Source organism: Sinocyclocheilus grahami, unplaced genomic scaffold (assembly GCF_001515645.1).
Source record: "Sinocyclocheilus grahami isolate Dianchi unplaced genomic scaffold, SAMN03320097.WGS_v1.1 scaffold359.1, whole genome shotgun sequence".
In the NCBI taxonomy this organism is placed as follows: domain Eukaryota; kingdom Metazoa; phylum Chordata; class Actinopteri; order Cypriniformes; family Cyprinidae; genus Sinocyclocheilus; species Sinocyclocheilus grahami.
The window spans coordinates 617856-644457 of record NW_015505538.1 but is presented as its reverse complement, the minus strand read 5'-3'; the positions used below and the strand labels follow the sequence as shown (position 1 = coordinate 644457).

At 35.4% G+C, this 26602-nt stretch overlaps 1 protein-coding gene across 1 annotated transcript in view; it reads left to right on the top strand.

Moving 5' to 3' along the window:
* The first annotated feature begins 272 nt into the window (after positions 1-272).
* cntnap3 (contactin associated protein family member 3) overlaps positions 273-26602 on the top strand; it is a 95775-nt gene continuing 69445 nt past the window's right edge. The window contains exons 1-2 of the mRNA XM_016229854.1: positions 273-379; positions 20346-20456. Of these exons, the coding sequence (XP_016085340.1) occupies positions 295-379; positions 20346-20456 (196 nt within the window). The 5' untranslated portion in view covers positions 273-294. The remainder of the gene's footprint in view (positions 380-20345; positions 20457-26602) is intronic.

The window sequence follows — 26602 nt, the reverse complement described above, 5'->3', positions numbered from 1 at the left end:
GTGGGGGTGTGTGTGTGGGTGTGTGTGTGGGTGGGTGTGTGTGTGTGTGTGTGTGTGTGTGTGTGTGTGTGTGTGTGTGTGTGTGTGAGAGTGTGTGCGTATGTGTGTGTGTGTCTACGAGAGTGTGTGTGTGTGTTTCATGCAAACTGTATTCAGATGTTTTCGGCAGCAGGATATCGTGAAAGAGCCACTGAGAGCAGAGTACATACACACACACACACAGAGAGAGAGAGAGAGAGACTCGCGCTGAGGAGAGTCCGGCAGTCAGTCTCGTTCCAGCATCAGTCGCGCATCATGGATCTGCGGCGCTCACACACTGCTGGAATGATTTTACCGCTCTATCTCATCTTTTACTTAATCACAGACTCCGTCAGCAAAGGTGAGTATCACGTTATTCATATTATTTGCAGTAATCTGAGGCGAAAAACGACTTTTTGTTGTTGCATTTGTGTCCGCGCGAGATCCGCTGACTGGAATAACGGCAGTAAGTTGCGGAGGAACTTTGCTTTGTGCCAACCGGATATTAAACGATTAATTTGGGCTATTTGATGTCGTTTCATGATGTTAGTTAATGTAGTTTATTATGTTATGTTTGGATGATGTATTAATATGTAATATGGCAGTTTGAGAGGGTAATTATTAATCCAACAGATAATGTGAAGGTGTTTTACGCATCGAAGGGGTTTGTGTGTAGGTTTTACGCATCGAGTTTATAGGATCCGGAATATTTGTTGTGTGCTTATTTATTTCAAATAGTGTCAAAATGAGCAGTTTTGTCTTGATTTAAGTGTCTATTACTATAGTGCACACAAACTCGTGTATTTCAAAGAGTCGGATGCGCGGCGCAACACTTGCACTGTTTCATGTCGCGTTTGTGTCAAATAGTGGATTAATTATCATCACAATCACGACTGTCAACTTATTCATAATAATATTTCATAATAATATCGATATTATGTACAGTAGGCTATTTAAGTAAGTCTATTAAGATATTAACAAAGCGTTTAAAAACATATAAATAATTAATGCGCAGGAGTTCAGGTGCTTAATTAAAGGTATCATGTGTCTTGTTTGATACACCGGGCGCGTGCGGCTCTTTGTGACGCCACAAAACGCTAACGCGACGCTCCTTCAGCTGACGCGCGACGCACTGCAGATCTACTATAGCTACTGAATTGTCTCCTCCAGTCTGAAATAAAATACTTCCCTGCTGAGAAAACCATAAAAACAAGCCTAGGATAGTTTTCCGCTCAGGTTGGTCTGGTTTGCTGGTTTTGAAGGGGTTTTGGGCGGTTTTTAGTTGTATGTAAGACTTGCTTGCCAACCATCTGAATAGCAGCTTGGCCAAATGTGCAAAATTGTTCCCCTGTTTTACGAAAGTCACCTTTTAAACTAGAGTTCAAAATAAAGAATGGACTTTTTTTGGGTGTCTGGACCTTTTATTAAGTGTCACTTTATCACATTGTGCTTGTATCTGGTATGAGACGGGAATGATTGACATGATTGACTGTCTTTCTGATTGACAGGTGAAGTGACCAATCACAGTCTTGTATTTGTGTTGAGGGGCGGATTTATCTGAACCACACATTTTTGGTTTTCTCAGAAGCAGAAATCATCATAGCTGGGTAAACTAGTGGTTAACGGAAACAACAAATATAAATTTCATCTAATGGCAAAAGAAAAAAATCCATGATAGCATTTCTATGACTTTACAAAATAAATAAAAAAGTATGGAAAGATTGATTACGTTGGTTAAAATAGAAAAATATATCAAATTTGCCATCACTTTCAGCCGTTGTATTAGAAACAATCATACAGCAGCATTAACTAGTTTTCTGAAATTTAATGCCAATGTAATTTAATACAAAATATAGTGTTGTAAATGTGCATTACATGACTTTATAAATAATGAAAATAAAAGAAAACCTGCTAGATATATCATCACAGTCTGTGAAAAGTGTCCATAATCGGTGTAGAAAATCATTCAAATAAGTGCACAGTAATGTCACTTTGTGTAAAAAAAGGTCAATAAAATGAGCAGAAATGTGTGTAAACAGTATTTCTGATTATCCAAAATGCACGTACTGTCTTCCAATGGATATCTAGTTAACCTGTCAGTCTTTGGCAGATCCAGTGTCTAGTTCTTTCTCAGAACTGCATCAAACTGGTTCTTGTTAATCATGATTTGGTTTCTAGGTGAACTGGTATGTCTCTAAACCTGTATGAGATGCATAAAGTCAATCAGTCATGTTTGGCTGCATGTTTGCATCAGGCGGTCAGTGAAGGGACTATTACTGAAGTGACTGACTTCAGCGTTTCCAGTGCAGACGGCATTTATTTAGAGGCTTTCATCTGTATTCGGTCACGGATGTTGAATCTGGAATGGAGGAATACATCAGAATGAGCTGTACTAGAGTGGATCATGGGGCATTACACTGATGCAGGCTAATGCAGAGTGACGGCCGCCACCATAAACGGAAGACGACAGTGACGCCACGCTCTGAGCTCGTGGGTGTTGGTAATAAGATGTGTTGTAATTGAAACAGATGGTTATGAACTTTGTAAACCCCTGGCTCTCCGCAGCACGCAGCACTCCAGGATACAATATCTGAGGTGATGGATGCTGAATTCTGCTCTTCTGTCTGCACGGATTGAGGATGCATCAGAAATGAGCGCGCGCTGGTGGCCAGACATACCTTACGCTCAAGTGCTGTGGCGTATTATGGTACAGTGATGATATTTCCACTCCAAGATATCATGGTATCCAAAAAACATGGTATTTCCGCGGTGCATTTTTTTGTTGGTGATATAGATTTGACTTTTTTTTTCTTTTTCGAAGAACAAACTGTGTCGCTAAAGTCATTCTTAAAGTGATCTGATTATTAGAATAATTTTATCATGCTGCTTTGTGGTTGCTAGGGTGTTCTGGGTGGTTGCTAGGGTGAGTCCCACTTCAAGTTTCTGTGACTTTCCTTGTTCAATGTGTGTGTGTGTCGGGGTTTTTTCCACTTGTTTATCATCCAGCTGGTGAAAATTGTGCATCTGATATATATATACATATATATATATACTGTATAAGAGAAAGAGTCTGAACACAGAATCCGTATATAAATAAATGTTTTTTTTTACTAATCTTCCAATTCCATACAGTTTTGATTGCATTCTTTTTACATTTTCAAAAGTCAAAATAATATTTGTCTTATGAAAAAATGCATTTGACAATTCAATGATTGGCATGTAGACAGTGCTGTTCCATTTAAGCATTTGGTTGGAATTTAGTTTATATAAAATAACAGGATGAAAACTTTAATTGTATTAATTATTATTATAGTTTTATTGATTATTTTAAGAAACTGTAATGTCATGGTGTTGCTAAGATGTTCTAATTGTTTTTAGCATGTTGCTATGTGGTTGCTATGGGTGTTCTGGGTGAGACTGGTATGAGACTGATATATGTAGAGTTTGTTCACAGAATCAGTATAACCGTATACATAGCAATTTTACACTTATGTCTTCAAATGTATTACAGTTTTCACTGCATTCCATTTACATTCCATTAATTTCCAAAGTCTCAATAGGCCTATTTTTTGCTTTTTCTTATAGTTCTTTTTGATTTGCATGTAGATGATGTGGTTATGTGGATACATTTTTTTTAAAGCAGGAATTTATTTTATATAAAATAACAGGTTGATAATCGAATGTTTTTTTTTAGGTGTTTTGATTTATGTTTATATATTAAATGAATTTATTTGTTAAAAAACTGTGATGCTAGGGTCATTGCCAGGGTGTTGCCAAGGCATTTTTTGTAGCATGCTGCTTTCCGTACCCACTGTATATATATATATATATATATATATATAAGAGAAAGAGTCTGAACACAGAATCCGTATAAAAATAAATAAATATTTATAAATTATAAATATTTTTTTTTACTAATCTTCCAATTCCATACAGTTTTCATTGCATTCTTTTTACATTTTCAAAAGTCAAAATAATATTTTTCTTATGAAAAAATGCTTTTGACAATTCAATGATTGGCATGTAGACAGTGCTGTTCCATTTAAGCATTTGGTTGGAATTTAGTTTATATAAAATAACAGGATGAAAACTTTAATTGTATTAATTATTATTATAGTTTTATTGATTATTTTAAGTAACTGTAATGTCATGGTGTTGCTAAGATGTTCTAATTGTTTTTAGCATGTTGCTATGTGGTTGCTATGGGTGTTCTGGGTGAGACTGGTATGAGACTGATATATGTAGAGTTTGTTCACAGAATCAGTATAACTATATACATAGCAATTTTACACTTATGTCTTCAAATGTATTACAGTTTTCACTGCATTCCATTTACATTCCATTAATTTCCAAAGTCTCAATAGGCCTATTTTTTGCTTTTTCTTATAGTTCTTTTTGATTTGCATGTAGATGATGTGGTTATGTGGATAAATTTTTTTTAAAGCAGGAATTTATTTTATATAAAATAACAGGTTGATAATCGAATGGTGTTTTAGTTTCTTAGTTCTCAGAAAGTGTTTTTTTTTTGTTGTTGTTAAGAACTCAAGAATAAATGCTCTTTTCGAGGCTTAAAACGGTTATTGTGCTTCATCAGGCTGTAAAACACGTTTTGATCCTTTGTTTAATAGTGTATAAGCTCTCATATGGTGTGACAGTATTTCTTTTTTGACGCTTGGCCTTTGTTTACCTATCTGTAATAGTAATAGGCCCAGAAATGTGACTGTTACTAATACAGATGACAAATACAGTGGTCAATGAATTAACAGAGTAGTGCAGCAGCAGTTTTTTCACATTAAGCCCAGGCTGTTCATTCTGCCAAGGCAATTATATTCAGCACCGAAGCAGACTGGTGAGATCCGGGGCCGGTTTGTTGGCTCAAAATCGGCCTGACAATCACGTCTAAACACTCAGTGTCTGCACTGAGCATATCAGGAGGGTTTCCCTATCTGATCTCAGGTCAGAAAGACTGACATCCCCTACTATGTTATCTTTACTTCCAGGTCGTTTATCATTGCTGAAAGCTGGTCCGGATGCATTGAAGTGTTCAATTTAATCATGACTGTGTGGCTGCTAACTCTTGGTGGTGTCGTGCGCTTTATGATAAAACTGAGTTGCCACCAGAGTGTGGCGGAAGCTTAGTCATAATTGTGAAGTATGTCGCTGTGTCTTGCTAAAAACGGCCAGCAGAATCAATTAAAGAGCAGGAAGAAAGGAGATGGCAAGCGAAGGATCTAGTTTGGCTGGATTTCAGCTCCTTGGGAAGTGGGTCATGCTGAAGAATGATAACATGAGGGATAAACCTCGTCCTTAAAGGTGAAATGTACACATTTCTAATGTTTAAATAGTTGCCAACAATATATAAAATTATACGATAATTGACTATTGAGCGTTAGTTTTAAGAGAACCCATAAAGATCTACCCATTAATAGAACATTCATTCAAAGTTATCTGGTCTTTAAAGGGATAGTTCACCCCAAAATGAAAATTACCCCATGATTTACTCACCCTCAAGCCATCCTAGGTGTATATGACTTCCTTCTTTCAGACAAATCCAATTGGAGTTATATTAAAAAATGTCCAAAAGACGTCAAATAAAGTGCATCCATCCATAATAAAAAAGTGTCCTAGACCGCTCCAGGGGTGAATAAAAGCCTCCTGAAGCGAATCAATGCGTTTTTGTAAAAAAAAAAAAAAATCCATATTTAAAACTTTATAAACCGTAACCTCTAGCTTCCGCTGACTAACGTACGCGCGTTCATTCTGGAGGATCAAAGATCTTCTTAACAGTAATTATTTTTGGCCATAAAGTTCATGAGATGCTCTTTGATTTGGAGATTAAAATGTTTTGTTTCATAGGTTCTTTTGATCAGTTTTGTGGTTTCTTGGTTTCTTCATAGCTAAAACTAGAGAATAAAAGCTCCTTTAAAGGTTCTCCTGATTGTCACGGTGTACCTACTGTGAGGAGCAAGGAACTAGGAGCGAGGAACGAGGAGAACACAGGAAAATCAAAATCAACAGTCTATATTGACATCAAGGAATCATACGTAGGACACGGAATCGACGTTCAAGACAGCATGCTCGACTAAGGAAACACAGGGCTTAAATCATAGGACTAATCAAGGAAACTAATGAGGGAACACCTGGAACTAATGATGAACTAATCAGGGAACATAATGGGAACAGAAAACACATGGGAAAACCAGGACATGGAGCACATGGGGGAGGAAAACACAACACAGGAACAGGAACAGAGTCTGACACTGATCATTTAGGTCCACATTTTTGTTTAATAGTTGAGAGTTCTGAAATAAATTAGTCAGAATTAGATTTTTGTCTACAAAGTTTTTTTGTAAAGCTGAGAGTTGTGAAGAATGAAACTGTTATGCTTTCAAAACATTAATCTGACATGTCAACTTCTGATTCAGCCAATGGCTGAATTGTGGGCGGGACTATCTGTTTGATTGACCAATGGAAGACAGAGTGTTCAGGAAAAATCTTTATTTTTTGCAGTTTCATTCGGTAAAGCTAGTGGAAATAAGTCACAGAATACAGAAATCACACACTAATATTGTTAAACGGAAGCTTGGTAGCTGTTTTGTTTGGTAGTTTCACTGAAAAACAATCTGGTAACACTTTATTTTAAGGACCAGTTCTCACTTTTAACTAGTTGCTTATTAGCATGCATATTACTAGCATATTGGCTGTTTATTAGTACTTATACATTAATGCCTTAACAACTACCTTTCTAACTATTAATAAGCAGCAAATTAGAAGTTTATTGAGGGGAAACCACGTATGAATATGTTCCCTAATCTAAAGTGTTACTAAAAATGTTTGAAAATGTTTGAAACAATTTTCACTCAGAAATTGCAATATTTAATATATTAACTTTATTAATTAATAATTAATTAAAAAGAAAAATGGAAAATAGAAAATACAAGAATGAAAAACTAATTAAAAATATATTAAAAATAATAATAATAATACTAAGACAACGCTGATAATTACTAAGAAATGGCAATTCAATTTTGAATTAAATGTAACACTTTGAAGTGGAAAAACTAAAATAGTATTTTCTTGTAAAACATACTCTAATGATCTTTATTTACAACTTTGAATAATTATTTTTTTACACTGTAGGATCCCGTTTGTGTTGTCACTTAGCCTAACAGTAACTATATGTGGAAATATGATTTGTATCTCCTATAGTGAGGTCTCAGCCTCATCGGGATTTATCGTTTATCAATTGTATCAGTTGTTTGTATGGAACGAGATATAAACCCTCAGCATAAGATCAATTTGCAGCGAATGCGCTCCGTATTTCCCCGCAAAGCATGTTGTCCATTATGATTCATGGTCTCAAAGAGACTGGACATTCATTCAACAAATCACCCTCATACATCTTCTTTACTGTCAGTTATGAAAATGTGTGAATAGAAAGTCAAACGCTGAATGGGAGTCTTATGGAGTCAAGGTTACACACTAGTGACAGTTGTGTGTTTTTTTCCCCCTCGTTGAACTCGCGCCTGCTCCTAATGCATTTGCGTTTATTAATACGGGCCGCAGTATTTAAGCGCAAAATTGGCAGAAAACTACGCCGCAGCCGTCAGACTCAAGGCTTCAGCACCCCAAACCACAGCACATTCATCTCACACACCTGCCACGGCTGATAGGTGATACAGCCCAGAGAATTCATCATCCTGAGCCATATTTTGTCTACAGAATATACTGCACTTTCTCAAACATTTCTTTAGCGTCAGTGTCAAGTGCGTTTGGGAGAAAAAGCTATTTATTTTCTGTGCATGTCCAAACACTTAAAGGGGGTACTTCAGCCGAAAATGTTAAATCTGTTTTTTTGCTTATGTTATTGGAGCACAGAAGGTGAATTTTTGAAGAATTTTGAAATATATATATATATATATATATATATATATATATATATATATATATATATATATATATATATATATATATAAAAGCTATAAAACAAACAAAAAATAGTTGTGCACATGTATGTTGAATGTGTTTTGTATGCTGAAGTTAAGTTTAAATTAACTTAACTTATAGACCGTTTTTTGTGTGATTATATGATTCTTTATGTTTTGTTTTTTTGAGCTTGACAGTCATTGTCATTATGAATTGTTGTATATAAAAGAGCAGCATACATTCCCTTAAAAAAAGCCCCCTGTGGTGTCCCACAGAACAAGATAACAGCATGTGGATCGGAAGCGAGTAAATAAAGTCCGAATTTTCATTTTGGAGTGAACTATTCCTTTAAATGTGCTCCATGTTTTATATCAGCAGCCTCAAACTCTCGCTAAAAGACGCTCACAGATGTGCGCTTGAAGAAGAAAGGATAAAACACGACAAAATCGACAGCGGGACGCTGCAGGAGGAGCGACTCCCGAACCGTGTCACATTCTACATGCGTATTTCATTTCACTCTTCAGTGCTTCCCCTGTGGCAGGATGGGAACGCAGAGTGACCTGCTAGCAAGGTCAAAGGAGAAGTGTGCACCTTTTCACCCACGAAGAAAGCAGCTAATCAGATATTTCTCACCCTTGAGGCGTCCGAGTTCTCCAGCAGTTTGGCGTCGGGCGTCTGGATGTTGCTTTTCCTCGTGAGCGCAGTGAAAGTGATTAGTTGTCGGTAATGGAGGGGAATGGTGTTAGTGACACGGCTCGACCTGCCTGCTATCTACACACGCACAAATAAATTGTTTATCTGTCTGTGGTTTCGCTTTCTGATGTTGCTCTAGTGGTTGAAAGACTCCATGATATCAAGAGTTTTGTGGCTTTCGGTTTGTTTCTGCTACTAGTACAGTATGAGTATTAGTAGTGCAGTATGTAGTATGTGAACTGTGCCCAGTATGCAGGTTTTCTGTATGCGTATATATATATATATATATATATATATATATATATATATATATATATATATATATATATATATATATATATAAAAGCTATAAAACAAACAAAAAATAGTTGTGCACATGTATGTTGAATGTGTTTTGTATGCTGAAGTTAAGTTTAAATTAACTTAACTTATAGACCGTTTTTTGTGTGATTATATGATTCTTTATGTTTTGTTTTTTTGAGCTTGACAGTCATTGTCATTATGAATTGTTGTATATAAAAGAGCAGCATACATTCCCTTAAAAAAAGCCCCCTGTGGTGTCCCACAGAACAAGATAACAGCATGTGGATCGGAAGCGAGTAAATAAAGTCTGAATTTTCATTTTGGAGTGAACTATTCCTTTAAATGTGCTCCATGTTTTATATCAGCAGCCTCAAACTCTCGCTAAAAGACGCTCACAGATGTGCGCTTGAAGAAGAAAGGATAAAACACGACAAAATCGACAGCGGGACGCTGCAGGAGGAGCGACTCCCGAACCGTGTCACATTCTACATGCGTATTTCATTTCACTCTTCAGTGCTTCCCCTGTGGCAGGATGGGAACGCAGAGTGACCTGCTAGCAAGGTCAAAGGAGAAGTGTGCACCTTTTCACCCACGAAGAAAGCAGCTAATCAGATATTTCTCACCCTTGAGGCGTCCGAGTTCTCCAGTAGTTTGGCGTCGGGCGTCTGGATGTTGCTTTTCCTCGTGAGCGCAGTGAACGTGATTAGTTGTCGGTAATGGAGGGGAATGGTGTTAGTGACACGGCTCGACCTGCCTGCTATCTACACACGCACAAATAAATTGTTTATCTGTCTGTGGTTTCGCTTTCTGATGTTGCTCTAGTGGTTGAAAGACTCCATGATATCAAGAGTTTTGTGGCTTTCGGTTTGTTTCTGCTACTAGTACAGTATGAGTATTAGTAGTGCAGTATGTAGTATGTGAACTGTGCCCAGTATGCAGGTTTTCTGTATGCGTAGAAAAGCCAAATGATTAACTACATTGGTCAAAATGTGGACTAAACAGCCTTCCAACACTGTGTGCAATACTGTATCCCACAAAGCACTTGACTTGTCCTTTCATTTCAAGTGTTGCGAATATCAGCTGTGATTTTATAACATCCAGATCCATTATTTAATAAGGCTTGCCAAAACGGCAAGTATATTTCTGTATTTATTACTTAATAATAATATTTATTTATTTATTTAATTGTGCTTTAACATATATAGAAATAATATTATTTATTTATTGGAATACACTTATTTATATATTTGTATTTGTATTATTTACATAAATATGAAAGGAATAATATAAAAAAAAAATAGTTTTAACAATTTTACATAAATGTACATTTCATATTGTTTCTTACATAAATATAAATATGTATTTATTCAAATACGTTTGTTTGTATCTTATATCTGTATTATGTACACAAATATAAATAAAAAGATTTAGTTATTTTTGGTACATAAATATAATTAAATAACATTTGTATTTATTTTATTACATTTTTACATATATATCATTTTCATATTGTTTTTACATTAATATAAATAATACTATTTATTTAAATACATTAATTTATATATTTTTGTTATATATATATATTTACATGAATATAAATTATAATATTTAGTTATTTATTTTTTCATATAATTAAATAACATTATTTTATTTTTACATATGTACATATTTTTTACAATTTGTTTACATAAATATAATATTGTTTTACATAATGATAATGTTATTTGTTTATTTGAATGTTTATTTTTATTTTACATTTGTATTATTTACATATTATTTACATTTTTATCTTATTATTTTACATGAATTTAAGTAAAACATAATCATTTTTGTTTATTTAAATTAATCTATTTTATTAATTTATTTATTTACTTGAATGACTTAAATAAATAACCGCTTTTATTTCCAGGATGATACAGTAATTGACAGACATCAATGTAGCATGCTGCTGTTGGAGACATGTATCATTGTGTAATACATACTGTTTCAGTTCTTTTAAAAAAATAGAAAGTAGTACAAAGCATACACAGTAGGCTAGTATTCATTGAGATCACAGCCGTGATCCCATATGCATTAGTGTGCTGTTTGTTTGTTTATTTGCTTACAGCCAGCAAAGTTTTCTGAATTTCATTGCGAGTCTGGCTCCCAGCGGAGCGTCTTACCCATGTTTACTACGCTGCTGATGTCACTCACTCAGATGAGGACTCGTATATCACTGGCCATCATGACAGCAGCTCATTAGTAGTTAAAACAAGCAATTACAACATGCATGTCAAGAAAATTTATATTTAATGTGATTTCCCTCCGAGGGTGTCCGTCCATTAAGAAACTCGTATTCATCACACAGATCCTCCTGCCAGGGATTATCATTTATAATAAGGGCTTCTCAAGCCTACAGACCCCTGCAAGAATCAAACGGCTTGATTTGAGGAGTAGCTCCTTAGTATGCAGATGAAACCGCACGAGATGAAACCCGCGTCCCTGGAGGACCAGAACATGAACGTGTAGAAGTAGCTTGGGATTTATATTCCACTCGCACTGCAGCTTTTAGAAATGATACATTTGAAAATATGTGTTCTATTTCGAACCAGCCTGATGTCACTGGAGAACCTTTTGATGTTCCACAAAGAACTCATTCTCTCTTGGTGCTTAGAAAAGCATTGTGGTGCTTTAAAGATCAGAGAGACCAAAACACTGATCTGAAGAACTACATGAAGTAGTAAATAATCAAACATCAATTCATTCTCTAACAGGGTTGCTGAGGCTAATTGTTACACTTTTTAATCCAGGGATTGATTGATTGATTGATTGATTGATTGATTGGTTGATATTTGATAATATACATTTACATTTAGTCATTTAGCAGATGCTTTTATCCAAAGCGACTTACAAATGAGGACAATGGAAGTAATCAAAATCAACAAAAGAGCAATGATATACAAGTGCTATAACAAGTCTCAGTTAGCTTAACGCAGTACACGTAGCAAGGTTTTTAAAAAATAATATAATAAATAAAAAGAAAACAGATATAATTGAAAAAGAATAGAGCAAGCTAGGTCTTTTTGCTTTTGTTAATTGTATAATAAATGAAAAGAAAACAGAATACAAAAAGATTAGAAAGCAAGAGCTTAGAAAGCTTTTTTTTTTAAGAAAACAAGCAGCAAATGAATAGAGTGCAAGTCTAAAAGGAACAAGTGTTTTTTTTAAAGAATAGAATTAGAATAGAGAGTGCTAGAGTTAGAGGGTCAAATAAAGATGGAAGAGATGATAATATAATATAATATAATATCATTTTATATAGTATAATATATTTTACTACAGATATGATGTTATTTAAATATACAATGTATCTAAATAAATAATGTTATTTATTTATTTTTTAATTTCAAAATAAACTTTATAATGTGTTATAGTTTATTTAATGGCTTTTCAGCAAAATCTAAACATTTTTCAAAAAATATGATGCTATTTAAATAAAAAATATAGACAATACATCTGATTAAATAGTAGTAATAATAATATTTATTTATTTAAAATAAAAATGTTAAATTAATATTAAATGTCTATTTATTATATCAAATTGTAGTCCATTAAAAGGATAGTTCACTCAAAAATGAAAATGTGATGTTTATCTGCTTACCCCCTGCAGGGCATCCAAGATGTAGGTGACTTTGTTTCTTCAGTAGAACACAAACAAAGATTTTTAACTCAAACCGTTGCAGTCTGTCAGTCGTATAATGTAAGTGGATGGGAATCACGGCTTTGAGAGTAAAAAAAAACATACACAAACAAAACCAAATTAAACCCTGCGGCTCGTGACGATACATTGATGTGTAAAGACACGAAGCGATCGGTCTGTGCAAGAAACTGAACAGTATTTATATCATTTTTTACCTTTGATCCACTGCAATGTCTGAACTGTCCTGAGCGCGTTATCAACAGCCGGCGCGTGACGCGTCTTCTTCTTCTTGCTTTACAGCAGATCGCAGACTTATAAGTGCATTACCGCCAGCTATCTCTTAAAATGACACTCTATCTACAATCTCAATTAGGAGTGTCAATGGTCCATTTGATTACTTTTAGATTACTTTTGTACTTTTGTCCTACAGCGCGACTTTAGAACTGCGCTGCCTAACATCCATCTGCCGAATCTCTGCTCTCTACCCGACAAAACGGACAAACTTCTTCTGCTTTCCCGAATAAATAAGGATTTTTCGAACTCTGCTGCTCTGTGTTTCACGGAAACCTGGCTGAATGAAGCCATTCTGGACAGCACGTTAAATCTGCCGGGCTTCCAGCTGTTCAGAGCGGATCACGACGCAGAATCAGCGGGGAAATTGCGTGGCGGCGGGACATGCTTCTACATCAATGAAAGGTGGTGTACAGATGTAACAGCATTGAAGAAGATGTGCTGTCCCGATCTAGAAGCGCTCTTCATCAACTGTAAGCCGTTCTACTCGCCGCGGGAGTTTCCTTCGTTCATTCTCGTAAGTGTTTACATTCCTCCGCAAGCGCACGTGAGCGTGGCAACGCAGAATCAGCGGGGAAATTGCGTGGCGGCGAGACATGCTTCTACATCAATGAAAGGTGGTGTACAGATGTAACAGCATTGAAGAAGATGTGCTGTCCCGATCTAGAAGCACTCTTCATCAACTGTAAGCCGTTCTACTCGCCGCGGGAGTTTCCTTCGTTCATTCTCGTAAGTGTTTACATTCCTCCGCAAGCGCACGTGAGCGTGGCGCGACAACAGCTGATTGATCAGATCACAGACACAGAGCAACAACGCCCGGACTCTGTTTTAATCATTCTCAGGACTTTAATAAAGCAAACCTCACTCGTGAACACATTACATGCCCCACCAGAGACACAAATATTTTGGACCACTGCTACACCACAATAGAGGATGCTTATCGCTCCGTTCCCAGAGCAGCTTTGGGACTCTCTGACCACTGCTTGGTTCATCTTCTCCCAACATACATGCAAAAACTTAAATCTGCTGATCAGATGATTGTGGACTTCAGGAGGAAGACCCCTGCCCCCCCATCATCATCATCGAGTCGTTCAGATTCCTGGGCACCACCATCTCTCAGGACCTGAAGCAGGACATTCACATAAACTCCATTGTGAAAAAGGCCCAACAGAGGCTGTACTTCCTTCGCCAGCTGAGGAAGTTCAACCTGCCACAGGAGCTGCTCACACAGTTCTACTCGGCCGTCATTGAGTCTGTCCTGTGCACTTCAATAACTGCCTGGTTTGGCTCAGCTACAAAATCAGACTTCAGGAGACTACAGAGGACGGTTCAGACTGCTGAGAGGATTATTGGTGCTCCCCTGCCCACCCTTCTAGTGAGAAAAAGGGCTCAGAAAATCACTCTGGATTCCTCACATCCAAGCCATCTCCTTCTTAACTTTTGCCATCTGGCTGGCGCTACAGAGCACCGAACACCAGGACAGCCAGGCACAAAAAAGGTTTCTTCCCCCAGGCAATCAACCACATGAACAGTTAAATGCTCTCCCCGTTGTGCAATAAAAATGTGCAATATCTTTATATTTATTTGATACCAGTCCATCCTAACATCTTATTTTATTCTATTCCATCTATAGCACACCTATACACGCTATTTTTGTTTATTTATGTATATACATATGTTTTTTTTTTTCATATATCTTTATTTTTTTTATTATCTGTGTGTTGTTGTTGTCTCAACAACAATAGAAGCTTCTGTCACCAAAACAGATTCCTTGTATGTGCAAACACACTTGGCAATAAAGCTCTTCTGGCATAGATTTGAATACGATTATTTTGTACTGTATTGATATGAAAATACAAAAAGAAAGAAAATGTATTCCATTCTTTCTTATAAACAACACAAAGTGCATTAAATAATACGTTGCATCAGGGTTGCATCATGTAATTAGTTTACATCAGATTACATGTAACCCAGCACTGATAAATTGCTCTAATGCAAATGTGACAACTTGTCCCGACCTGACATCCTGAGCACACAGTTTCAGCCTTCATCATTCAGTTACTACTAATAGAGAAAACATGCATTTGTTTAACTGGACTTTTGACTCAAAGCCTGCTAGTTACTGAGATAAAGACTCACAAGTAGCCCCAAGTGTCCCCTAAACAGTGAAAAAGAAAATGGTTCGTCATCTTTTGTGAATCTGAAGTGCTGCACAGATCCACTGAAGGACTTTTAAGCGTCTCCAGTATCATGTGACTTTCTTCACAGACTTTCTTTGGTTAAAATATAGCATGATGCAAGTGAGCTGTAGATCCGGAAGAAAATGACTTAACGCCACATGTTTGATCAGGAGGGCTTTCAGAAGTCACACAGTCTCAGGCGTCCTTATAACCCCCCCCCCCCAAAAAAAACATACTACCACCCGCGGACTCAGCTAGTGCTGAATTAGGAATGCTGCAGAAAATATGAATTCATGTGTAGAGTTTCAGGACCTATTTCACTGGCTTTTGAGTCAGAAACACAGTCGTATGCAGCAGTGCAGGGAAATGTCCTGCTGCCGGACCATAAAACGGGTTAAACCTGCGCTGAGCTGAACGCAAACCCAGATATATTGAGTTATAAACCAATTCTCTTTGTTAACTTGCACCGGCAGCGTCAATTAATATTTATACATTGCGTACTTCATATGTACTGCATAGAAGAGGGAATTAAGAAGCAGATGGGAAATATCTCAGTGAATCTTAAGTTTCTCCCCGTAATGAAATCCATGCGGTTTTGATGCTTGAAAATATGTCACAGAAGCATGAGAACGATGCATTCAAATGGAGAGAATAATAAAACATGCATAGTCTCTTATGCATTTCTTTATGCATGCAACTGATGTTTGTTTTATAAGTCTCCACATAGAATGACGCTCGACTCCACATGACGCTCTTGTCTCGCTGCTGTATTTATGTTTTATTCATGGCTAGCCGTCACAGGGATGCGTCTTGACATTCGTGCCCACCTGGTTAGATAATGTTGCATTGAGTTAATCTGATGGCCGCTGATGTTTTCTGATGTCTCTACCCTCATTGTGCTCTGCCAGTCTGTCATCATGACATTTTTCCTTAATTGTTTTGCATTGTTAAACAGAATAATTCTGCGCAGCTGAAGGCTGCATTGTGGCCCGGCTGTCAGGTGTGTTTGCCCGAGATAAAGGCTCGGATCAAAGGGCTGACGCGCTGACAGTGTGCTGCTCGGGGAGTTTGCTCAGTAGTTTCTGTGTAAGTTTGAATAAATAATGGGGGCATATTGGATGTAGCCTCTCATCAGATCGCGCGGCATTAGTCATTGAGTCGCAGAGCTCTGGCAGCTTTCAGACGCGCGGGGTTTGGATGTATTGTACCGTTTAACAGGTTGAATCTTCACAGAAGCGTGAGACAGCTGTAGTGACACACAGTTAATGCTGCGTCTGCTCTTCTGAGCTTCAGCTCTTACTGTCCAACACTTCAGTGGGATCTCCATAATGCACTGTATCTCAAGAAACCAGCATGCGCTATGACTTTTTGGATGCAATATCATGGTGAAGTAACTTGGTGTATTACATTAATAACATAGTATGTGACTATGGTAATTGCTCAGTACCATGGTATGCGCTACATTTTCATGATCTTAAAATAACCTTAAAATAACCTAAAGGCTTCTGCTTAAATTACTTCTTTGAATTGTTTTTTTATTTTAATTTTAAATTATTTAAAAATATTGTATTATTACTACTACTATTATTATTAATATCTAAATACTATTTTATTTTGTTTTAAATATTAACATTTATTTTATTATTTCATTTTATTAATCTATTGTTTTTAATTTTTATTATTTTAATAATGTTTTGCATTTATTTGTTTGTTTTTATATTTTTGTTTGTTTTAAATTATTTTAAATAATAATAACAATAATTATTAATATTATCATCATCATTTATTTTTGAAAGCTATTTCTGTTTTATTTGTTTTAAATATTAATATTTATTTTATTATTTCATTTGATTCATCTATTGTTTTTCATTTTTATTATTTTTAATAATTTGTTTACATTTATTTGTTTGTTTTTATATTTTTTATTTGTTAAATGATTTTAAATAATAATAATAATAATATAATTTATCATCATCATCGTCATTTATTTTTAAAGCTATTTTTGTTTTATTTGTTTTAAATATTAATATTTATTATGTTTATTATTGTTGTGTATATTTATTGTTTTTATTTATATTGTTTTTTTGTTGTTGTTTTAAAAATTTTATTAAGTGTTATTACATTTATTTTATTATTTCATTTTATTAATCTATTGTTTTTAATTTTTATTATTTTAATAATGTTTTGCATTTATTTGTTTGATTTTATATTTTTGTTTGTTTTAAATTATTTTAAATAATAATAACAATAATTATTAATATTATCATCATCATTTATTTTTGAAAGCTATTTCTGTTTTATTTGTTTTAAATATTAATATTTATTTTATTATTTCATTTGATTCATCTATTGTTTTTCATTTTTATTATTTTTAATAATTTGTTTACATTTATTTGTTTGTTTTAAATTGTATTTTTATTTTGTTATTTGTTTAAATGTATTGGTTTGTTATTATAACATCTGAAGTTCTGTTTTCCTCACTGAAAACGGGACGGAAAAGGTCCAGAAGGATTTGTTTTACAAAAAATGACAGTCACTGCAAAAACCATCAAAGGGGCCAAAGCTTTTACTGTACAGCTCTCTGATATGAAAATGAGAAGCTGTTTTTCTAAAGTATGACTTTCATTAGAGGGAAGATGATCGCAGCAATCAAGTTCAGGCGTCTGCTCAAAGTTTTATACATTGGAGCAACACACTAAATAGAGGCACAGAAGCTGATTATACAAACCAGGAAAAGGACAATTATGTTCCGACGTATATTATTCAGTACACACTCTGGGAATAACTATTACTATAAAAGTAATCGGAAGCATTATTGTGTTCTGGTGGGGATGCAAACAAGAGCCGTTTGCAATAAAACTAGAGGAATAATGTTCAGAATATTTCACACAACACACCGCTTTCTCATTAAATGGGTAAAGAAATAAGGCTTTAACATGCTCTCGCACATATTTAAATAATAATGCTGTATGAAAACGCTTGGTTTTATATAAATCAGGTCACCTGACCGTGTGTTTCGTATGGAGAAATTGGGTCAGCTTTGTGGAAAGGGTTTTTTTCTGTAGGTAAAATGTTTTAAACAGTCTTCAATTTCTTATGAAGTTGAATAATAAATGTAAAGCTGGATGGGTTTTAAAAACATCCCCAAGTGCCCAAATTTCAGCGCTGAGGAGCTGCATGTGAGGGTTGCTGGGAATGTCAGTGGATGTGAGCATCATGATATTTACTCTACAAACGTTGAAGTCAACATGACATCAAAACTGACTGTTTACCTTCTATGTTTTTTTGTTTTAAATTGTATTTTTATTTTGTTATTTGTTTAAATGTATTGGTTTGTTATTATAACATCTGAAGTTCTGTTTTCCTCACTGAAAACGGGACGGAAAAGGTCCAGAAGGATTTGTTTTACAAAAAATGACAGTCACTGCAAAAACCATCAAAGGGGCCAAAGCTTTTACTGTACAGCTCTCTGATATGAAAATGAGAAGCTGTTTTTCTAAAGTATGACTTTCATTAGAGGGAAGATGATCGCAGCAATCAAGTTCAGGCGTCTGCTCAAAGTTTTATACATTGGAGCAACACACTAAATAGAGGCACAGAAGCTGATTATACAAACCAGGAAAAGGACAATTATGTTCCGACGTATATTATTCAGTACACACTCTGGGAATAACTATTACTATAAAAGTAATCGGAAGCATTATTGTGTTCTGGTGGGGATGCAAACAAGAGCCGTTTGCAATAAAACTAGAGGAATAATGTTCAGAATATTTCACACAACACACCGCTTTCTCATTAAATGGGTAAAGAAATAAGGCTTTAACATGCTCTCGCACATATTTAAATAATAATGCTGTATGAAAACGCTTGGTTTTATATAAATCAGGTCACCTGACCGTGTGTTTCGTATGGAGAAATTGGGTCAGCTTTGTGGAAAGGGTTTTTTTCTGTAGGTAAAATGTTTTAAACAGTCTTCAATTTCTTATGAAGTTGAATAATAAATGTAAAGCTGGATGGGTTTTAAAAACATCCCCAAGTGCCCAAATTTCAGCGCTGAGGAGCTGCATGTGAGGGTTGCTGGGAATGTCAGTGGATGTGAGCATCATGATATTTACTCTACAAACGTTGAAGTCAACATGACATCAAAACTGACTGTTTACCTTCTATGGCTGCACAATTAATCGAATTTCTAATCGCAATCACAATTACGTAATCGTTCAAAGCGGCAATTCATCGTTCAAAGTCCACTTATGCTATTCTGCGTGCTTAAGATGCGTTTTTCTTTCTTTCTACAGGTTATCTTAAGGTTTTTTCTACCTTGGTTGGGCGTCGACCCGCCATCGCCTCTGGACTTCTCTCCTCTGGCTACGCCTCGTCGCTCTGTCCTACCGGCTTCGTTGGGCTCCTTCCTCCCGTCAGCTCCACCTTGGTCCTCAGTCGCTCCGCCGCGGATCTCTGGATCTCCGCCTCCGCCTGGCTCGTTGGTTCTCCGCCTCGGGCTCCTCCTCCACCTATACGGCATGCAGTTGCATCAAACAATGGTATAAACATCATTCAATGTAAATTGTGATAATCATAATTAATAATCGCAATTACAATTTCAAGGGTATAATCAACAATTATGATGTTTGTCATAATCGTGCAGCCCTATTACCTTCTTATTACGACTTCCAGGTCTTGTTTTGACTGATGTACAAGTGCATGTTATTTTAAAACATGAATATTCGTCTTCCTAATCTTTCATTAAAATCTTTCAGTCAAATTTTTTTTCAGCTGACATCAACAATTCATTTTTATTTTATATCCACCTGTCACATTCAGACAGTTTTCGCCACCCAAATCTTTTTATTGCATGGCCAAACGATAATAAAAAGGTAATAGGGCTGCACTCTTTTGCTCATCAAGGCTGCATTTATTTGATCCAAAACACAGAAAAAAATGTATAACTGTTAAAATAACTGTTTTCTATGTGAATGTGTTAAACTGTAATGTATTTCTGTGATGCGCAGCTGTATTTTCAGCATCATTACTCCAGTCTTCAGTGTCACATGATCTTCAGAAATCAGTATAATATGCTGATTTGCTGCTCAAGAAACATTTCTGATTATTATCAATGTTGAAAACAAGTCTTCACTCTCACTTTTGATCAATTGAATGGGTTTTTGCTGAATATGAGTATTAATTTCTTTCAAACAAACCCCAGTCGTTTGAACAGTAGCTCTGTGCATCATGTGTTTCTGTGTGTGTGTGTGTAGAGAGCTGTGATTCTCCGCTGGTTTCCGCTCTGCCTCAGTCGGCCTTCACAAGTTCATCAGAGCTGTCCAACAGTCACGGGCCGGGCTTCGCCAAACTCAACCGCAGAGACGGTAATTCAACACCTTCAATCATTATTCACTCTTCTGCTTTTGCTTTGACACTAATCTGTATTGTACAGTATAAAGCGCTATAGAAATAACGGTGACTTATTTAAGTTAATTAAAGCTAAAATTATTAAAGGAAATGTTGTTACCTGAAATAAACATTAACTGAAATATAAAACACGTTTTATTTCAGCAGTTGCCAAGGCAAAATTTCCCATCTTAATTTAGTTTCTACTTGATGTACTAAAATAACTAAAATTGAAATAAAAATGAATAAAAACTATATAGACATTTAAAAATCTACTAAAATTACTACAACTACTACAATACTGCAACTTTAAATTGAAATGAAAGCAGAAATATAAAAATAAAAATTGATTCATAATATTAATAACTATAATAGTATCACAATAATACTAAAAAAGTATCGTTAAAAAAAGTGATATAAGTAAAGCACATTGTTTTTTTAACCAGTGTTATTTTAGATATTTAGATCACCAAGACACTATTTTAGTTTTTGTTTATTTTCTGAATTAGATGTTATTTGTAGTAAAAAAAAATTTAATTTTGTATAGTGTTTTTTTTTTCATTATTATTATTATTATTATTATTTTAAACATGTCTGTATAGTTTTTATACATTTTTATTTATTAGTTTTAGCTTATTTAGTTTTGTTAAACTAAATGAAAATGAAAAATGTTGCTCTGGCAACTATATATATATATATATATGTTTGTGTGTGTGTGTGTGTGTGTGTGTGTGTTTTATTTAATTTCATTTCATTTAAAATTTAGTTCAAGTAATAGAAGTGTTTAAGGTTTTAGTTTAGTTTTAACTCTTATAACCCTGATTCTACACTGAAAAAAACAATAAGTTACATTTACTAAATTTTTCTTTTGCAAGTTTTTGTACACATATTTTTAAAGAAAAATTTAAATATGGAATGAAGTCAAATCTACTTAACTAAGTTATGTAAAAAGCAAAGAGAATAAGTAAATGTAACGTGACCAGTTAGAGTTTGATTAGTAATTTCTACGTAATTATTTGAAGTTTATACTCTGCAATATCTCTGCATGCACATTTTACTCAGTCACGATTTTTAAACTTTACTCATACAATGTAGCACTGAAAATAGCCATGCTGTTAGAGAATGTGGTTCACTAGAGAGTGTGGAACACAGAGACGTCAATACTTAACAATCAGTGGATAGTGTTTGAGAATGAATGGGTCATTTTGAGTAGAAAATGAACTCCAGATTTCACAAAACAGCAGGTTTCTAAACCAACCAACAAAAGCAACCATAAAAGTGACGTGACGTGTGGCCAAGTATGGTGTCTCATACACAGAATTTGTGCTCTGCATTTCACCCATCCAAGTGCACACACACACTGCAACTAGAGCTGGGCGGTATGACTCTATATATCGTTACAGTGAAATAAAGTTGCTATATCGTGTATTCCGCGGTATGCAGATATATCTGAGTAACAGTACTGCTTAAACATTATATACCTTTTGAGTGATAAGGAAACATGCATGAATGAGAAAATAAAGAGTGGGACGCACTTGGTAGGGTTATTAAGTGCAATAAGCAGTGAAAAAGTACTCAATGCAGTGCTGGTGCTGACTGACACACAGCCGAAGCACACGCACTGAAAGCCCCTCTCAGACGGCAAGCGATCGCGAAAACAGATTTCTTTCGTGTTTTATTGTGTTTGAATGGTCAAATACAAACACAGTTATGTCATAATGCCCGTCGTGTGGAGTATTCAAGTAAACACAGTGTAAAACAGTCGGGTGAAAACCGGATGTGTTTCAGTATATTGGATCCGTGCAGTCAGTCTTAAAGGGACAGCAGCCTTATTTACCTGCTGCTGTCTGTCATTATTAACGTTAATCATGTTTGATAGTTTCACTTTATTCAATTTCTGTAATATTTCTTACCACGTTAAATAAACCATAGCCTACTGTAGCTGAATAAATTAAAAGTTTATTTCATATTTATTTGTTTTGCTGTGCTTGTAATTTGCTTATTTTTCTTAATTTTAATAACAAAAATAAAGTGAAATGAGATTTCCAACCCTAACAGCAACCATTAGGCCACAACTGCCCCTAAAGCAGTGTAAATACAATTAGAAAACAGTGAAAAATTCAACCTTATTAATTATTCATGCCCCAGCGCATGATGGAAACACCGGTATCATAACTTTGATATTTACTCAAAGAATCCTTGTAAACATGACCAACAATTCCAACTTATAAGTTCAAACTTGACAAGCTTGAATTGAGTGCTAATATAGAATTTACTCTTTTTTTTTATTCTTGCCTGAATTAAATTATTTAATGTAGAAATGACATTTGTTTTTCCGTAGTATTTACTTCACCACAGAATACTTTTTATCAGTGTAATTCTACTTTCCCTATCAATATACAGTAAGTGGCAAAAGACCATAAAATATATGGTATGTTGATAAATGCACCGAATGCAAATTGCTGTTTATTCTGGCCAAGAACTGCAAAGCCTTGTGGGTCACGGCACTTTTGATGGCTGCGAGCATCTGGTGTCATTTGTGGCAGCTCAGTGAGATTCAGCGGTTTATCGCATTAGTTGCGCTTGTGTCGTGGCATTCGTTGTATCCGTGAATGCGTCCCTCTTGAGGCTGACAGGTGACCACATTACAGATGTGCTCAAAGAATGGCCCGCCTCACGTTTCAAAAGCTAAAAGATAGGCTGAAAGAATAATTTCAGCCTGTTACATGCCGCTGCAGCGCAGTGTTTAAGTGCAAATATGTTTCCTCCAGGAGCGACAACATTAATGACTGGAGTAGGAGGAAGTGTAATTGTTGTTCCTCCCAGAAAATAGCCTTCAAAGGTGCAACACACACACACACACACACACACAGGTTTACATTTGTGAAAAGTGGGGACTCTCCATAGGCGTAATGGTTTTTCTACTGTACAGACCGTATATTCTATTGCCCTACACCAACCCTACCCCTAAACCTACCCCTCACAGGAGACTTTGTGCTATTTCAGATTTTCAATACACTCCATTCTGTGTGATTTATAAGCGTTTTGAAAAGTGGGGACATGGGGTAATGTCCTGAAAAGTCACCTTCTCCTTGTAATACCTGTCATACCTTTGTCATTATACACATTTATGTCCTCATTTGTCACAAAAACGCGCACACACACACACACTCACACACACACACACACACACACACACACTCACACACACACACACTCTCTCGTCAACAAACAAACAAGCACACACAGTGTAGGAGGCTCTGAGAGCAGCGCTTCAAAGACTGCAGCGCCCGGTCTGATGTTTCTGCTTAAAGGCCGCAGAGAAAAAAAAGCAGAGGCTGCAGTCACCTCATCCGCACACCTGCTGTCTGGAGACTGACATCAAACTCTATATAAAACCAGCACAACACACTGGACTCTGGGAGAGAAACAGGCTTCTGGTTTGGATGGTTTTGTAGCTTCTTGAATCTTAAAGGGATAGTTCAGATAGTTTCAGAACTGAAAACGTCCTTGTTACTGAAATAAAAGCTTTTATTGACGCCAGATTCTGGATTCAATGATGTAATAGATCTGTTAAACTCCGCCTCCACAGAAGAATATCAACACATAATTATGTAGCCCCGCCCACTGATTCGCACATGACATTGTAGGGAAATAACAGGCGCTAAACCGGATCGAGCAACCAAGCAATAAACATGCCGTTAAAGATCGCAGAATATTGTGCAGTGCCTGGAAGAACACAGTCGCTGCATAACCTTCCTTCGGATTCAAATATTAGGAATGCGTGGATGAACTTTATTTTTAATGAAGTTGCAGCTCACACGAGTAAAACATTGAGTGTTTGTTCGCTTCTTTTCACCGCGGACTCCTTTGTAAACGAGACACAGTCGACAAGACTGAGATTAAAAAGCAAGGCTGTGCATCTATATTGGATGCGATAGGAATGGCGCAGCACACTTATGTGAGTAAAAAATATTTGTACTGTATGTCACTATAGCTTTGTTAGAGATCGCTTGATATGTCTTGATTATGTGTATGTGTCTAACTGAAGTCACAGAAGGCTCCAACATGTCGGTAGCTTGTCAAACAGACACACAGAAAGTTGGTTTACTATGCAGAACTGTTATCCAATCACAGCAGTGGGCGTTTACTTCCAAGTGTTACCAGCGTTTCTCCAGCCGGCCTCAAAACCAGGGTAGAAAATAGAATATTACTTATTGATTTTGATGTTTTTGAATATAAAAATCACGCGAATGTCATAAGTGGACAACCGTACAAAATAATTTTTAAAAAGCCAGTTCATGACCCCTTTAAAGGTAGAGTAGGTGATTTCGGAGAGGCTAGCAGTAGCAAGCTAGCTTTGAAAGCATAAGATCCCACCCTCCCTGCATAATCACTCTCCAACGCCTCCTCCGAAACACATGAGCGCGCATAGGCAGAGCAGAGGCTGACCAACGACACGATGAGGGACGGCGTTAGTGGAGGGTTGAACGCGACGTTGTCAGATTTCCTCACGTCTCATTCACCAGTGAGAAAGCATTACAGTACAAAGCGCATAATATTATAAAAATATCGGCTTCCATTCTCGGCATGTTATTTTTATTTAGTACTGTCCTGAATAAGCTATTTCACAGATGTTAACATGTATAGTCCACAAGACAAAATAACAGAATTTATAAAAAAATGCCCCATTCAAAAATGTACTTACTGTACCATTGAATCTCAGCTGGCTGTCGTTACCTGGATGATCCACGACTGTTTTGTGTTTTGTGATGGTCGTTCATCCTTGTTTGTCCTGAGCAGATCAGCTGTCCGCTGTTCTATAGAAAAATCAATCAGGTCCTGCACATGCACAGGTTTATGATTTTCTTACGTTTATGATTTTGAGATCCATCTTTTCACACTAAGGCCAGTTGAGACATTCTGACTTTACTGACACATTCAAGTCCAAACAACATTATTAGAGCAATAATGAATTTGTGAGACGTTCATTTTCTGGTGTTTTTCCCATTCAAATGCCTCCAATCACAGGCCGGATTACATGCTATATGTCATTGCACAAATCTGCTGGGATATCGCAGCAAAGCTCTTTGAATCATGGGATAAATAAGCAAAGCATTCTCATTTATACAGCAGCTTGTGTTAATTCCCCGACCGCCGCAGGCTCTCGCTGTGAAGAGTGCTGGATTTCTCTGAAACCTTCCTCTGTGTCCGTATCATTACGGCTGCCATTAGCTGTCATTTAAATCGTCGGCTGTTAATCTATCAGCAGGTGTAATCGTTCCTCACCATGTCGCAGATAAATACATAGATATGAATACTGCACAGAGGGTTTAATTAGAATGCAAATGTGATTGTGTTTCTCGTGATGGCCGCTACCAATTTTAGATTTTATCTGTAGGATATAACAGCCATACTTACGAGGCCATTATATATTGAAGCAAAAGAATACAGCTGTTAGAAACACAGAATGAGTGTATTTCATTTTGCATTGTGTGAAAACAGTGAATTTTTTATAAATATATTTTTTAATTAAAAAATAATAACAAATAAATATATACAAATTACAAATAAGTTATATATATAATTTTATATTTAATTTGATTTAATATATTAATATATTTAATGTATTTAAAAATGATTGTGTATATATATATATATATGTAAATTATATATATATAGTAATTTTATATAATTTTAATTTATTATATTCAAATATTTAATTACAATTGTGTATATATATTTTAAATGACTATATACTGTATATAAAATTATATATTTTTAATATTTGTCATTTGCAACATATGTAATTAAAAAATGATTAAATATATATAATGTACAAAAATAGATACTGTAATATATATATAACAATATGTATATAATTATAACTTATATAACTATATATGTAAATTATATATATATAGTAATTTTATATAATTTTAATTTATTATATTCAAATATTTAATTACAATTGTGTATATATATTTTAAATGACTATATACTGTATATAAAATTATATATTTTTAATATTTGTCATTTGCAACGTATGTAATTAAAAAATTATTAAATATATATATAATGTACAAAAATAGATACTGTAATATATATATAACAATATGTATAT